This window comes from Anolis carolinensis, chromosome 6 (genome assembly GCF_035594765.1).
Source record: "Anolis carolinensis isolate JA03-04 chromosome 6, rAnoCar3.1.pri, whole genome shotgun sequence".
In the NCBI taxonomy this organism is placed as follows: Eukaryota; Metazoa; Chordata; class Lepidosauria; order Squamata; family Dactyloidae; genus Anolis; species Anolis carolinensis.
The window spans coordinates 47,890,552-47,907,435 of NC_085846.1; the positions used below are offsets into that span (position 1 = coordinate 47,890,552).

At 38.8% G+C, this 16,884-nt stretch overlaps 1 protein-coding gene across 4 annotated transcripts in view; it reads left to right on the top strand.

Moving 5' to 3' along the window:
• trip13 (thyroid hormone receptor interactor 13) overlaps nucleotides 1-11,132 on the top strand; it is a 29,600-nt gene extending 18,468 nt beyond the window's left edge. For all 4 annotated transcript variants that reach the window (XM_003222241.3, XM_062983991.1, XM_062983992.1 and 1 more), the window contains exons 9-14: nucleotides 1,148-1,234; nucleotides 3,153-3,259; nucleotides 3,809-3,962; nucleotides 8,963-9,075; nucleotides 10,314-10,383; nucleotides 10,748-11,132. In XM_003222241.3, the coding sequence (XP_003222289.1) occupies nucleotides 1,148-1,234; nucleotides 3,153-3,259; nucleotides 3,809-3,962; nucleotides 8,963-9,075; nucleotides 10,314-10,383; nucleotides 10,748-10,843 (627 nt within the window). In that variant the 3' untranslated portion in view covers nucleotides 10,844-11,132. The remainder of the gene's footprint in view (nucleotides 1-1,147; nucleotides 1,235-3,152; nucleotides 3,260-3,808; nucleotides 3,963-8,962; nucleotides 9,076-10,313; nucleotides 10,384-10,747) is intronic.
• The last annotated feature ends 5,752 nt before the right edge of the window (nucleotides 11,133-16,884 follow it).

Below are 16,884 nucleotides of genomic sequence, written 5' to 3' on the forward strand. Positions count from 1 at the left end.
GCAGGCATGCAAGCAGGTGAGCCCTTACCTGTCCATGTGCCTATTAGTGAGAGCTACGGGACTTCCTGCAGCTGCCGGCAGCCAAAGAAGGCCCCATAGCTCTTGCCCGCTAGCATGTGTGGGCGGGTGAGGCCTATAGGGTTTCCTTTGCAACTAAAGGAAATCTTGTAAGTTTCTCTCGTCCATGCACGCAAGTAGAGGTAGCCTACAAGGACTTTTGTGGCTGCCAAGCAGGGGAGGCCCCATAGGCCTCACTTAGTTTCACCGCATAATAGTTGCACCTCCTTTTTTGTAGAAGAAGAAGGGGAAAATGTGACCATTACTTGGTGAAATAACGGTACTTTGACTTTTATGTAGATTGCTAGACAATTATAAAGGTGCCAAATCCAATTTTCAAAAATAGTTTCACCCTTTTGGAGTGCGGGCTAAAATGATGATTTGATGTCTCATTAACAGAGGAGCTTCCACTATGCTAGAAAAGACCTATTTTGCCCAGGATTCCCTGTTAATCAAATTGCTCATTCTTCAATATTAGCGGCATGTATACATATTCACAAATCCGAGGTGGATCACTGCCCTGGAGACTAGGATGTGGAACAATAGCTTCAAACGACACAAAAGGAGATTCTACCTGAACATTAGGAAGAATTTCATCACTGTGAGAGCTGTTCGGCAGTGGAATTCTCTGCCCCGGAGTGTAGTGGAGGCTCCTTTTTTTGGAGGCTTTTAAGCAGAGGCTGGATGGCCATTTGTCATGGGTGTTTTGAATGCGATTCTCCTGCTTCTTGGCAGGGGGTTGGACTGGATGGCCCATGAAGTCTCTTCCATCTCTATGATTCTATAAATCAGTTCACCCAAATTTCTGAGATGAATGTAGCCCCATTTCTGCCTCAGGTTCTTATGTCTCTTGGGAAATTTGTGCCATTGTTTGAAGAATGTAATTCACAATTTGAAAGCCATCAAACTAAATAGCTCAATGTGTACGATTCAGTCTTTACTGTTGGCAGTTGTCATAACACCAAGTATTTATACTTGATTACCTTGAAGTAATTGTTACTCATAAGAGAAGATAAAGTAAGAGCTAAATTATATGACTGATTGGTATGAAGACGAATGTATTCATTTGTTTATATCATTTTTTTCCTAGAGTGGCAAACTTGTTACTAAAATGTTCCAGAAGATTCAAGCATTAATTGATGACAAAGATGCCCTTGTATTTGTACTGATTGATGAGGTATGACTGCTATACTTCTTAAAGTGAAGAAATGACTGCACCACAAGCTATTTGTGAGTTGTCTTGGGAACAAAATGTCTATGATTGCCTATACTGGTTTCTGAGCTCTCTAGCTGTTTGAGTTTGGAGGAAAAGCACCACTTAAGATAATTTTGCACAGCCATCACATTGCAGTGAAAGATGACCCAAAGACAACTCACCTAGCAATCTGTAACATTGTGTCTTTGTGAAAAGCGCAGAAATGGAATAGAAAACATATTTTACAATAAACAATGCTTGGTATATCAGCTCTTAGAAAATTCTGGAAATAATTATTCTTATCAACTCTAAAAGTATATATAATGGGACTATACTGTTGTCTATCTACAATTCCGTCATATTCAAATATTAGCATCCTCACCTCATGTTTCATGCTGATATCATTCATTTTCAGCACTGAACTCACATGTCACAAAGTAGCAGAGCTTAAAGTTGGCATGACAACATTCATTCTATTGTATTATTTGCCCATAACATGCTGTCTTGCCCTTGCCCTGGCTATATCCCTAGAGGCTGCATCCAAAGTAGACAAAAACCACCGGATAAAAAAATGTTTAGCATCCAGTATTTTATGCTGGAAAAGGTCACAGAGGTTTTGGTCAGAACATGGGAAAATGTAAAACATAGGTCCAGATATTCATTAACATGTTTTTATAGGCCAAGACACACACTTTTGGTGTCTCTCCTACTCATCCTAAACGTGTAAATGAAATTATAAACAACCAGGTTTGGGCAGAAAAACAATAATGTAGAATTATTGTCTCACTATACAAGGAGCAGCATGTTTATTCCTCAGCCCTGAGAAAAAGTGGGGATGTGAAGGGATAAACATGTTGCTTCTTGCATCAAGATATGAAGAAATTCATCACATTTCCCCACTTGGCCAAAACCATTAAGAGATCTGCAAGCAGATTTTGTTTCCAACTACACGCAGTCTCGTGTTATGGACAATATAGGCTCTGTAGGTTTGTTCTTAAGATGAATTTGGATGTAAATCGAAACAGGTGCATTTTTAAGTGTAACTCCAGCCATTTTTTAAAAGTTTTGGATAGAATAGGGAAGAGTTAAACAACACCCTTGTGACATGTCTTTTGCTGCCTGTGCCTCTGTTCAGAAGATTCCACCTCACTTTCTGTCCCTGTGATAATTGCATTTTGAAAAAATTGGCTTGTTGTGGAAACAAGGATTGGTGATTAAAGCTTCAGTGGAGACACTTTTTTCCATGATAACTTTTCCAGGAGTGAATTTTCTTTTCTAGGGGTAGATTTTGTCTCACTTCCTGTTGTCTCACCCTAGTTTATAACTAGAAGTTGGTTATTTGTAACTTGGGGACTGTCTAAATACATAATTTCATATGCATCTGTATTTATATGGGAAAACATTTAGGTTGGTTGTTTGGGAAAGTATCTGCTGTGTGTCCCCCTGCCATCTGCTCCTTGCCTGGTTCTTTAGCTCTGGATAGACATTCTGGCCAGTACATTTTTAAATAAATTGAGGATGTCTTTATGGCAGCATGTGGGGGGGGGGGGATTGTATGGCATCAGGATGAGGTACAGTGGGAGATGTAGTTCAGTGTAGTGGAGCCTTTTGGTTGAAGGAAAGGTGCAATTGGCCACTTCTTGCATCTGTCATTTAAGGCAGTGTTTCACTGTGTAATGATAGGGCCAGTCCTGTCCCAAACAGCAAAGCATTTCTAATTGACAAAATAATCATATTAATTTAATGCATTCTTTTTAATGTATTTTCCATTTTCCAGTTTTAATGTAGCTTTTAGTGTGAGAGGTTGCAAATGGCCAATTATTTAATAGAGCTGGCAGTATTCTAATCATTGCAATTACTCTGCCTAAAAATAGCCTTCATGAGAGTGCTTGTTTTGCAGGTGGAAAGCCTCACAGCCGCTCGTAGTGCTGTTCGAGCAGGTACTGAGCCATCTGATGCGATCCGTGTCGTAAATGCAGTACTGACACAAATTGATCAGATCAAAAGGTATTGTTGTAGTTTCTTGCAAAAAAGAAGGCATTATCTAGAAACAATTAGAGGAAACAGAGTGCACCTATTTTGAAAACTAAATATTTCAAAATATCCTGTTCTGAAGCAAAACAATTTTATAACCCCATTAGATATAACAAAATGACATTCTTATTTGAAGATGGGGTGTATATTTTCTCTGTAAGATTTTGTTTCAAGAAAAGCATATGAATTTGATCCAGACTCAGGGCGATCTGTGTTGTGCAGGTGACTTGGGTGTTACCTTTCAAACAAATTAAATATATTACTAGTTTTTTCTGTTTTAAAATTATTATATTAAATTATCTTCTTTTGATTTAAATTACAGAAAATAGTCATTTCCTGTACTGCTAGATCTTATGGTTTCAAAGGAGATTTGAAAACAGGTGCAACATTTTTAGGTGTACTCCTTGGTTTAAATCAATAACCACATAAACAGAGGCATTTAACTGAAAGCATACCTGTTTTCAAATCTTGATCTGTCAAGGATTTTAGGAAATGAGTGGAGTTTTATTTATGTGTTTTAAGGTATCCTAATGTTGTTATCTTAACAACTTCAAATATCACGGAGAAAATTGACATGGCCTTTGTGGATAGAGCAGACATCAAGCAGTACATTGGCCCTCCTTCTGCTGCAGCAATATTCAAAATCTACCTTTCTTGCTTGGAAGAACTAATGAAGGTAAACACTGCAGGAATGAATAGTCATATTATACTTAGCTATGGTAATATTATGACAGGCTAATCCCATAATTTCATTCAGATTTCCAGAAAATAACTGGGGTTTGGAAATCAAGTCTGATGAAGAAATGTTGACTATGTTTAGTTAGGAAAACAGAAGATTAAAGGGATTTGTGATGGTAGTTTACAAATATCTCATTGGCTGTCATGTAGAAAATAGGCCATAATGGTTTTCTCTTGCTCTATGGTTCAGAAATAGAACCAGTGGTTTGAAATGTCAGGGAAGCAGTATTGGCTAAAGTTTGACAAGAGGTCAGTCGACATCAAGTAGTGAGGCAAAATTTAAATTTTGCATCCAGATGGATACACAATCTGGCAGTGTCCACCAGTACATCCATGTGGGCTGGTCAGATTTCCATGTCAACACAATTGACATGGCAACACACTGGACGGGTCATAATGTCATGTACATCTGGCTAAAAGAAGATGCTACTGGATGCCTCATGCCACCTCTGCAGGTCCAATATTACATCCAATAGAAAATAATGACCAATGCAGCCTTGTTGGTTCTAGCATAGAAGGTAAATCGAATCAGATAAGTCACCTTGCAAAATAGAATGGCCCTGGATCAGATATTAGCCCAAGGAGTATTTGTGTATATTAACAAGATCTGAATGCTGCTGACCAAACACACACTGTAGAAATCAATGCAAATATAATAGAAGTCCAAAAGGCCAAATAAACGAATTAAAAGACATCCTGCAGAAAATTATTTTGACTGGTTACCTGACTAGAGGGGTGTAGTGAGTAGTACCATAAAATTGATAAAATGGCTTATTATATGCTTAGCTATTATGGTGATAATGTATGTGAATTGATATATGCCTTGAATATAAACTATGAGAGTTTAGTTCTTCATTGTGGTCTCTATGCCCCACACAAATGAATTTTAGACTCCCTGTATGGAAAGTTCTAGAATTCAACACCCCCTCTTCTCTACCACACATTCCAAACCAAGTTACTGTTCCCTCAGTTTCACTTTGTCTGCAAACAGAGAAACTCCCTTTTGGTTGTTCTCTTACTGTTCAGTATTCATTCCTCCTTTAAATATCCTTAAATCTTTCTTTCTCATAATTCTTTTCTATGATTTACTTTTACAGTAAAAAAGCTATTTTGTTTTTCATCTCTCATCCTGCACTCTCCATGGCATCTACAGCCCTCTTGAAGCTTGGTTTTGTCTGCTCCTTCCTATGTACATCTCCCATCTGACCTCTCCTTGAAGAGATTACCAATTTCTTGCACAAGGATGCCATTGGCAGGGAACCAAATGGGATGAATACATCTGATATTTCACAGTATTGAAGAGATTGAGGGATCTGACAAATTTGGACCTTCAGGAACTGAAAAGACATATTCTGCTCAATCATCCTGTGCCTTCAAAAAGGAAGCTGGTTCACTTCAATAGACCTTTGTGATGCGATCAGAAATTCCTAATGTCTTACCCAGTGCAAGGTCCTGCAGTTCAATCTCTCTATGTCACCGAAAGTCTTCACCAAATGCATTCTGGTGATCTCTTGTCTGAGGACTCGAGATGGTTGAGATATACCTGTACCTGGGCAATTGGTTTCTGGTGTCATGTTCCCAAATAGTGCTTTACAAGCAAATCCAACTGACAGTTTAGTTACTTTACGACCTAGGACTTGATGTCAACCTGAAGAAGTCAACCCTAGTCCCAACTGGAGGGACTGACTTTATCAGAGTGATGGTAGCCTCCATTGTGGGTTGAGCCTACCTGTCACTTGAAAGGGAAAACATTCTCAGAAGTAATGTACTTTAATTGCTATGCAGACCACATTGCAACACCCTCACCATTCAAACCCCATGACCACTTCAACAATGGTTCCTCAACCACTTCAGCCTCTCTGAGATCCACAGACACAAGTTACCCTGTCTTCAGAGGTCCTTATGTTCGTTCATCGATGATCTAGACTGAGGGACCTCCTCCTCAGCATGCTATTCCACTTACCTGATTTGTCTTGTATTGTGACCACTGATGTTTCCCTCACAGGATGAGAACACACTGCAGCAGCATGATAGTCCAGGACCATTGGTCCTGAGTAGAGTCTGGGCTTCACATAAATTCCCTAGAACTGTTGGCTGTCATAAAGGCCTTCTGAGGCTTCCAGAACTCTCCTAGGCAAGGTTGTTCAAGTCACACCAGACAGGATGAGGGTAGTTTTGTTATATCAGTAAACAGGGAGGCACTCACTGCACTTAGCCTCTCAAGCTTGTGATGAGTCTATGGGATCAGTGTGCTCAAAGCATAGCCATCCAATAGCTGTACACCTGGCCAGTGTTGGCAATGCATTGGCAGATTCATTGAACTGTGCATATGTGCTACAACATGAGTAGACTTTGTCAGATGATGCTTTCTAATCACTGGCATGCAAATAGGGTATACCAGACATGGACTTGTTTGATTCCCTAGTCAATACTAAATGTCCTCTGTTTGCTCCATGAGCAGTTAGGGGCCAGATATTACAGGGCGATGCCTTTGTCAGGTAATAGACTTCAGGCCTGTTCTTCTACCTGTTCCTACATTTCCCACTCCTTTCTAGGGTGATAGTACAGAGACAAATCTGACATCATCCTTAATACACATCTTTGGTCAACACAGCCTTGATTCATCCTCCTTCTATTACTTGAACATAACACTTCCTTGTGTGTCTCAAATTTTCTCTCCCACTCTTGTGGATAGGTCCTTCATATCAAACTGCATGGATCACAGCGTGGAGGATGCCATGACTTCTCCACAAGTTTGAGAAGATTTCCTTGCCTTCCACAAAGATTCCACTAGGAAGTCATAGGACTGGGAATGGTGCAGGTTTTGTTCTTTCGCAAAATCATGATCTGAAATTTCCTCACTATCCTGTGGTGTTGACTGTTCCGTACTTCCTCTTGCATCGAAAGGAACAACAATTGGACTTCTTATCACAGTCCATCTGGCAGCAATTGTTGCATATCAAACTTCTTTTCCAAACTCCTTTCAGGAATCTCTTTATTTGTACATCCTGTTATAAAGAGATTCCTGAAAGGGCAGCACCACATGGACTCTATGGTACTATCACAAGCTACTTCCTGGTTCCTCTCACAGGTACTCTGCCAGTTGATGTGCCTCCCATTTGAACCATTGGCATCTACTGATGGGAGGCTTTTTATCCTAAAAGGTTGTGTTTCTTGTGGCCATAATGTCTGCAAGACATGGCAGTGAATTAGCAAACCTAAGTTTGAATATGCCATTCCTGATTTTCCAAAAAGATAAGGTGTTCCTTTGACCAGATCTCTCTTTCGTCCCAATGGTTATTTCCCATTTCCATCTGAATGAAGATATAATACTACTACCCTCTATCTTCATCCATCAACCTGGCTGGAATAATCTCTAAATTCCGTAGATGTGTGCCATGTTTTAGTATACTACATAGGGCATACTGCCCTATTCTGCCAGTCCAATATACTGTTCTTTTGTTATTGAGGTTCTAAAAAAAGTCTCTTTAAGTCTCTTATGAAAGATTCTTGAAGTAGCTTGTCCAGGTGATCCAGTTAGCATATTAACTGACTAATCCCTGAGACTTTGGGATCACATTCCACAAGAGCTGTGCCTAACTCTGTGACACTCCTGTGAGGTGTTTCCCTGCCAGACATGGTCTCAGCCATCTATTTTCATTTAGCATTATAGACTGGATTGCAGATCTCAGGCTGATGCCACATTTGGGCAAGCTGCTCCTTCTTCAGTTATGCAGTGATCTGCCCACCATCCTGCAGTAAACTTGTTAGTCAACCATTTGTGTGGGGTACAAAGACCTCAGTGAAGACGGACAAGTTGATTACCTTTAAGTTGATTACCTTTAACTATGCTTCCCACCCTGCCTCCCCTCTTTCAAGTTCCTGGACACCTTGCTGGCAGACTATTAAACTGAGCTTGATGGTTCAGACATTTGTGGTAGGGAAGAGAGGGCAGAGATGTTCCTACCAAGCTGCTAGCTCTAGAACTTTCCAAATGGTGATTTCTGTGAAAGTAGAAAATTCATTTGTGTGAGAGCTCAGATCACTATCCAGGTAACCACAGTAACAGACAAGTTCATGAACCAAAAAGGAAGATGAAGTAAACATGGCTTCATAGGGGCTAACCTAACAATGCAGTCATGCCGGCCACATGACCTTGGAGGTGTCTACGGACAACGCCGACTCTTCGGCTTAGAAATGGAGATGAGCACCAACCCCCAGAGTCAGACATGACTGGACTTACCGTCAGGGGAAACCTTTACCTTTACTAACCTAACAATGGAGAAGAACAAGACAACTAATGCCTAGAAATTCTCATTTGTATTGCATTTGTTAGCTTCATACAATTTCCCCATCATCTGGACTTTACAAAATGGACCTAGCAACCTTAGCAAAGTATATGAAAATGTACAAGCTCTTGGCTCAGGGCTCCCATTCTCATCAGATTCTAGTCTGTCATTGGGGAGACAGAAATTAATTTCTCTTCCTTACTAAAGTTGAATCCTTGATTTGCCACACCTGGGGCCTCATCACACTAGCACATGGATCCACTTTAAATCCAGTTTCTGCCACCTGCAGAATTCTGGGGCTTGTAGACTAGGGACAGGGCTTTAAACTCCTCACTAAACTACAAACCCCGCAATTCTGCAGGAGGCAGAATCCAGATTTAAAGTGGATCCATTTTCTAGTGTGATGAGGCTGCTGGTCTTTTAATTTCTCTTAGTTACTGAGAAAGGAAAGTCCCATTCACTTTCGTTTTCTGTAGATATTTAAGCAGGAGACAGTCTGTTAAAGATAATGCAATTTTGTGTCCTGTTTGAGAAAGGGGTTGTATTCGATGACATACAAGGTATCCTCCAATTCTGTGATTATATGTAGTGTTTTTTTTCATGAGTAGCATGCATTTTGAGCTTCATATTTTCATATTTCTTTCTAAAGTGCCAAATAATATATCCTCGACAGCAACTGCTGACGTTGCGTGAACTAGAGATGATTGGTTATTTAGAAAATGATGTGTCAAAACTGAGTCTCATATTAAAAGCAATTTCAAGGTAGGATTCTTTGGTTTTATATCCCTACTCTTAACTGTAATTTTTACTTATTCAGCATAGGTTATGATTGTTCCCTTTTTATTTATTTTATTTACTATACTTTGACCCTGCCCTTCTCACCCCGAAGGAAACTCAGAGTGATTATATAGCATTCATATGTATTTGTGTAAGGGCAATTTTATTACAAGTCATATTGCAGTTTTCGATCCATTCTCTAATTTTGCCCATGTCAGGATAGTATTCCAGGCCTACACATGTTCAGTACAAAGCTAATTTTGACAATGTTGTGTTCCTAGTTAGAAAAGGTTTGTAACGAATATACCAAAAGTGGGTGCTACTATCATTGAAGGGGTGCTGCTGTTTCTGGGCAAATTTTAGAATCTTGCTCCTCAGAAGCAAAGTTTAGTACAGAAGAAAAAATATGGTAAAATGATAAACTTAGTCATCCATATTTCTCTCTCTAGTGTGAGATGTAATCTTATTTTGGAAACTAGGCAGAATTATTGCTCAGATGGAAGGCTACAGGAGAGAACTAGGGCTAGAAACAAATTATGCATGAAATGGGCCGGGCTGTGGCGCAGCTGATTAGTAGCCAGCTGCAATAAATCATTACTGACCATGAGGTCATGAGTTCGAAGCCAGCCCGTGTCCGAGTGAGCACCCGACCATAAAAAAAATAGCCCAGCTCGTTGTTGACTTAAGCAACCCGAAAGATAGTTGCATCTATCAAGTAGGAAAATTTAGGTACCACTTATGCGGGGAGGCTAATTTAACTAATTTACGACACCATAAAAAAATCACCCAGCAGCATGCAGAAAGGAATGAGGAAGCAATCCATCGAAGGACTCGGTGTCACAGTGGACGATGAAGCAGCAGCTCCCCCTGTGCTGGAATCGAGCATACCCTCAAGAAGCTTGGAAACTGGAGAAAGTTACACAGCCTCTGTGTTTTTGTCTCTCTCTGTCTGTATGTCTAATGGAATTGAATGTTTGCCATGGGGTAAACGTGTGTCTTAGTATCAAGGAAATACAAGAGTGTAGTTTGCTTATCTACTCTAAGACTGGGGGCTAACAGACACATATTCTGAGAACCACAAGTCAGTAGTTGATTTTGCCAAAATATAGTATGCTGCAGAAATTAGGTTGCAATTTATTGCCCATATTTCATAGCTATAATTCTTTATGTGTTTGTGTTTATGAAAATTATACTAATCCGTTATTATGTATTTCTGCTTCTAGGAAAAGTGAAGGACTCAGTGGCCGTGTCTTAAGGAAACTTCCTTTTCTAGCCCATGCACTTTATATTCAAGTAAGATTATGCTGTTTTGTGAATCTCCTGTTGCTACAGGGATGGGCAAAATGAACCTTCTGGGTTTTTTTGGTACCTTTTTGGATTCTACTAACTGCATATTTACACTAGTTTAACTCTGGCACCAGTAGTAGTCAGTAAGTCTAAACAAAGCCCTCATATAAGCAATATGCATGATATCTAGCTTAAATCAGGCTTCTAAATATGATCAGGTCTAGAGAATTGTTCAACAGTGTAAATACTGCCCTTGGTTTTCCCTTATTGGAATTTAGTGCTGCTATAGTAGGATGAGTTCTCTGTTTTCATATAATAGACTTGATATATAGCATAATATTCTAACACTTATTTTTATTTTTGTTTACAGTCACCTAATGTTACGATGACAACTTTCCTTCAAGCTCTCTCACTTGTGGTCGACAAGCAATTTGAAGAAAGAGCAAAACTTGCAAATTCTGTTTGATGTTTTTTATTTCCCTTCTATAATGCTTTAGTGTACATATTAGCTATCTTATTTACAAAATTGAATTGTTTTTTTCTGAATGAACACTGGGACTTCATAGTAAGAATGATGAGCCTCGAACCAAGAGAACAACTCAGCGGAAGTCTTTTTTCCAAGTACATTTATTGCTTGTGTACTTTAAACAAAGTACTGTATATATTTAGGTAGTTTATTTGGATTTGGTTATTGTAGTGCCATAGTTTACTGTTTTTCTTTGAAATATGGTAAATATTCAAAAACATTTAACCTACTGATGCCTCAATTAATGTTATTTTATTGGTATCTATTTTTATTTTGAAATATACTAGTAGCTGCTGCATTTCCCACCCTCGGCATATACTTGAGTCAATAAGTTTTCCCAGTTTTTAATAGTAAAATTAGGTGCCTTGGATTATATTTGGGTCGGCTTATACTTGAGTGTATATGGTATATGAACTGAATGAGACAATATTTCCCTAATCCATGCCGTCTAATGCACTCCAGAGCCTTAATATAATTGTTTGCAGACAGGAGGTTAATATTTTTTTTGAGAGAAACTTATTTATATGCTATTGTGAGTAAGCCCTGATATTAAGCAAATGGGTAAATGGAAGAAGCAGTTGCTATCTAGGTCTGGTGACAAGAGTAGTGTGCTGGGTTTATTAGTTTGGGTGGAAAACTCTCCCAGGCCCACATTCTCTGCAGGTTGTTACAGACTAAAGGTTTCAAAAATGAACAGTTAACCAGTGTAACTCATGAGTCTTAAAAACATGTTTTGAAGCTAACCCAATTTCCGTATTAAGACAGAAAGGATTGCAGTAGAACCCAACAGAAAATTCTGTGTTAAATACAAGCAGTTTCTCAAAGGAAACAGTAGGGAAAGACCATATGGATGCTAAAATCCTGACACCTAACCAATCTGAGAGGTGCAGCCGAGTTTATACAGGATTATAGGCTAATACGGATCTTCTCATTCTGATGCAAAGAAGAATCTAGGTAAGATGAAGATGAAGAAGGCAGAGAATAAGAATTTTGTTGTAGGGGAATGTAAAAAAAAAAAGATCTGGATACTTTCTGTGAATGCCCTTTTGAGACTCTTTTTCTTTGGTTTCCCTTTGGAAACTCTCTGTGGATGGTTTGGAGACCTCCTCTCTTTGTGTGTTTCCTCTGGAGACTTTGCTTTGTTCCTTTGCATTCCTAACTTGGGGACTCACTTGGAGTGAAGGAGGCACTTCTGGGCGGAGAATGATCTTGGTGTCATTCAATGGAGAGTTTTTTTAAAGTGACGGATGCCTTGTGTCCAATTTTTTGGGGTCTGTGTGCAAAGGAAAGATATGAAAGCTTGTCACCCTTTGGGCTCTGATAATGATTTTTAAGTAGTCTGGAAAGATGAAAACAAAATTGCACACATAGGACAAAGTCAAACAAGTATAGGCATTTGCCCTCTTTCAACTTTAGATACGATTGCCCAGCCCAGAAACTGCACAATACATTACAATGAGGAAGGGGGGACCAGTATGAGCCAGTTTGGCATTATCTTACTGGGTAAAATCATAGAGTTGGAAATAGACCACAAGGCCATCCTTTTCTGACACACAGTCAAAACACTCCCAACAGCTGGCCATCTGTAGACAATTAAGCTCTGATTGCAGACTAGGACACGGAACAATGGCTTCAAACTACAGGAAAGGAGATTCCACCTGAACATCAGGAAGAACTTCCTCACTGTGAGGGCTGTTCGACAGTGGAACTCTCTCCCCCGGGCCGTGGTGGAGGCTCCTTCTTTGGAGGCTTTTAAGCAGAGGCTGGATGGCCATCTGTCGGGGGTGCTTTGAATGCGATTTCCTGCTTCTTAGCAGGGGGTTGGACTGGATGGCCCATGAGGTCTCTTCCAACTCTACTATTCTATGATTCTATGATTCTCCTACTAAATGAAACCATTTCTGTGTCAGCAACAGGGAGGCGATTTTGAAGGGAAATTCCAATTTGTACTTTAAAATGAGGGTTGGCTTCTTCCAGGCTGACTGCTACCATGCCAGGATACCTCTTTCAATGCACTCAGACTCTGATAAGAGACAGCTCCCTATCTAATGAATCAATATATGCTTGCAATTAATATTTATTGTGCATAATTTGACACGCTGGCTCCCTTGCTACATATATGTATATGTTGGACATTAGGGCGGGTCTGAATTTATTCTCTGATTTGTATTTACCAACCCTGAGGTTATCAATCAATTAATTTGTGCCATCATTTATAGACAAAATATTTTCAAGATTATTCAGATTATCCGTGGAGCAACCTGAAACAATTGAGATACTGCTCAGCAAAGGAGGGGAAAAACTTCCTTGTAGTCTTTTCTCTCCAACATCTTCCCATTGTGCTTTCCATTGGCAGCAAGTGACAACCTTTTCTGGAAATGACTTGAAATTCCTTGAGAGGGGAATCCAACAAAATCCACAAAATAACAATACCTTTATTGGTTAACCAAAGTGCACAAAATATCTCCTGAAATCTTTGAAAACCACTTGCTTCTTCAGACAATATTCATATAGGAGAAACAAGATGATGATGATGATGATGATACAATTTATATCAGATGTTTCTGTTTATAGTTCAATTGTTCTTGAGGGATCTCAATGCAGGCAAAAACTATTCCCCTTCTTGGCCATGTGAAGACAAGGAGAAAAGGCCAATAAAAGGCAGTTACTAAAATTTTAATTCTATTATTTTCAGTTCTATTGAGAGGGGTGTACTTCCACGTGTATCAAAGACATCACCCACTGCTGTACAGTTCTGGTACTACTGTTGGCTGTTGCAAGACAGTTTCTATAACTGGTTGTTTTAATAATGTCATTCCAGCCCATCACAGACTAGAAGGTCTCCATAGGAGGGCTGCACTAATCTTACCACTGAACAAGACACATCTGATTCAGAGCAAAACCCAAATGATATGGATATACAAGGAATTCTGACAAATACTCTCATAAGAAGGTTTTTTTAGTTCATTAAAAGAGTTAATTTTGTCATATCTAGATTATCTAGCTTTAATGGGTATTAATAAGGTACATACGAATATTCGGAAGTTTCGGAAAGTCTTGAACTTTTTGCCTTCAAAATTCGGATATGACTTTAGAAACGAAGCGCCAGCGCCCCCTACTTTCGAATAGAGTTGAAATTACATGAGTACTGTAGTTCACTCTGCTGAAGTTTTCTGACTTTTTGCAGTTCCGTCATTTAAAATTTCTTAATTGATTTTTTTGTTTTATTTCAGCGACTGTTCTGTTGGAAGTGCTCAGCTGAGATGTGGGAAACAGCTAGGGCTCTAAGGCAACTGTCTAATTTACCTGCCTGTCATCTTGACTAGTGGAACATAGCACTGCATTCATGACCATTTATAATTTTTGTTTCAATTCCAAGTATAGTTTCCCTAGATGCTCAGACATGCACACTCGATTTTTATATGATACTAGAACAGTTAATCTTCTCTCATCACTATTATCATCATCATTGCTATCCCACTTTTATCCCAGGAAGCAAAAATCAAAGTGACTCACAATCTTAAAAAAATACAATTAAAAACAAAAATAAATATTGAAATAAAATTAAACTAAGACAATTACTAAAACAATTCAGTTAAAATACAATTTAAATGTATAAATTAGCTATCAAAAGCAATTTGCTAACACCATGCAACACCTGGCCCATTAAAAAAACCCCTGATTTTAATGTCTGCCTGATTAAAGACTTTACTCTATACAATAGAGTCTCACTTATCCAACATTTGCTTATCCAATGTTCTGGATTGTCCAACGCAGTCTGCCTTTTAGTAGTCAATGTTTTTGTAGTCAATGTTTTCAATACATTGTGATGTTTGGGTGCTAAATTCGTAAATACAGTAATATACGGTTACCGTGTATTAAACTGCTTTTTCTGTCAATTTGTTGTAAAACATGTTTTGGTGCTTAATTTGTAAAATCATAATGTAATTTGACATTTAATAGGCTTTTCCTTAATCCCTCTTTATTATCCAACATTTTCGCTTATCCAATGTTGTGCTGGCCCGTTTATGCTGGATAAGTGAGACTCTACAGTACTACCATTCGGGAAGCTACAGTTGATGTTGCTAGCTTCATTGATAGTTGAAACTGCAGTGCCAAAATTAGCACTGAAAAAACATTCGTATTAGTAGTGCTATGTAAAACTTTGTTGTTGTTAACTCCTTTCAAATTGATTTTGACTCATGGCAAATAACGCACAACCCTATCATCCAAAGCCTTGCTCAGGTATTGCAGGCTTACTACCTGAGCAATACTTGTAATACAGTCTTTCCCTTTTCTTACTACTCCTAACCTTCCCAAGCACCATTCTTTTCTAGGGAGTCATGTCTTCTCATGATATGGCCCTGGGTTTGCAGGGTCAGCTCTGGCTAGGACTTGGATGTGGAAACACCAATGAGTACCAGGTGCTTTCAGAAGAAAGAATTGGCAAAACTACCTTGGAGAAAACCCTATGAAATTCATGACAGGAAACTTGAAGGTACAGTAGAGTCTCACTTATCCAACACTCACTTATCCAACGTTCTGGATTATCCAACGCATTTTTGTAGTCAATGTTTTCAATATATCATGATATTTTGGTGCTAAATTTGTAAATACAGTAATTACAACATAGCATTACTGCGTATTGAACTACTTTTTCTGTAAAATTTGTTGTCTAACATGATGTTTTGGTGCTTAATTTGTAAAATCATAATCTAATTTGATGTTTAATAGGCTTTTCCTTAGTCCCTCCTTATTATCCAACATATTCGCTTATCCAACGTTCTGCCGGCCCGTTTATGTTGGATAAGTGAGACTCTACTGTACATATGTATGTAATAGTAGAGATATTTTCCATCTAAATGTAGCCACTAGGTGGCCTGTATGCACTCTCAATGTTAGTAAAGTGCTTGAGATTCATTGAAGGAGGCTGAGAATGTGGGCCCTATTTATTTACACTGACCACATTGAGGACTTTTAGCTATTTACTTTATTCTAAACCCCTACAGACCTTGTTTCTTATGTACCAGAGGGGGAAAAAACCCTTAAATGTGTTATTCAATGGTCTTTGATCATCTCATCTACCCTTCATCATTAAGCTTTCCAGAAAATACTGAAGAAATTTCCATCATATTTTAGGAACTCTTGATGCTTTGGCCTTATTTTTTAAAATTAACCTAATCCCTAATATACACATGGTACTCATCCCACTGGCTTGCTCAAAAACAGTGAATACAGTGTATTATCATTTGCAATGATGTCAAACAAGGGTGCTGGGAGGCACTCTGGTAGATTTACACGTGATCCTGAAAAGCAACCTGTGATAAGTTATTTTTCAATTTCAAACACTTAACATTAGATATTAGGTTCTTTCATGTCTGAAGTGGTGGTGGGAAAATAAAATACTACGGGCTCTTTACATTAGGCCCTGTAAGAACCTGCACACTTTGAATGATTTTAATAAGAATCCTTTAGGGAACAAATTGAATGCCAACTATGGTATGCTACAGTTGCTGCATAAAAAGAAGTTCATAACTATTTGGTAGCAGAAGTGGAAACTGCTGCTAGCATGACATAAATGAAGCCTTGCTACATCCTCATCGCAATAGAAGGAATGGGAAGAGACAGAAGAAGACACATGGTTTGCAAAAGTAACCGTGATTTCCAAATCATATGCCTCAAGTAGAGATGTTTGCATTCCACAAACATGGTCTTCAAGACCTGCTACATGATCTTTCCAATAAACAGCTCAATGGTCACCTGACATGAAGAAGCAAAAGTACATTTTCACTCTTCTTTAAATCCTGGACTTGAATTCTTTAAGAAAAGCAATGTTCTATTTGTGCTTTTATAGTATATATTGTATTTGTTAGAGCATATAAAAATCAGTTGGTGAGTGTGTTAGCTGAAAATGCAAAGCACAAAGCTGATTGGCTGGGTTACACCCAAGGAGTTAACTGAGCCTGGGAGTTTTGTCAACA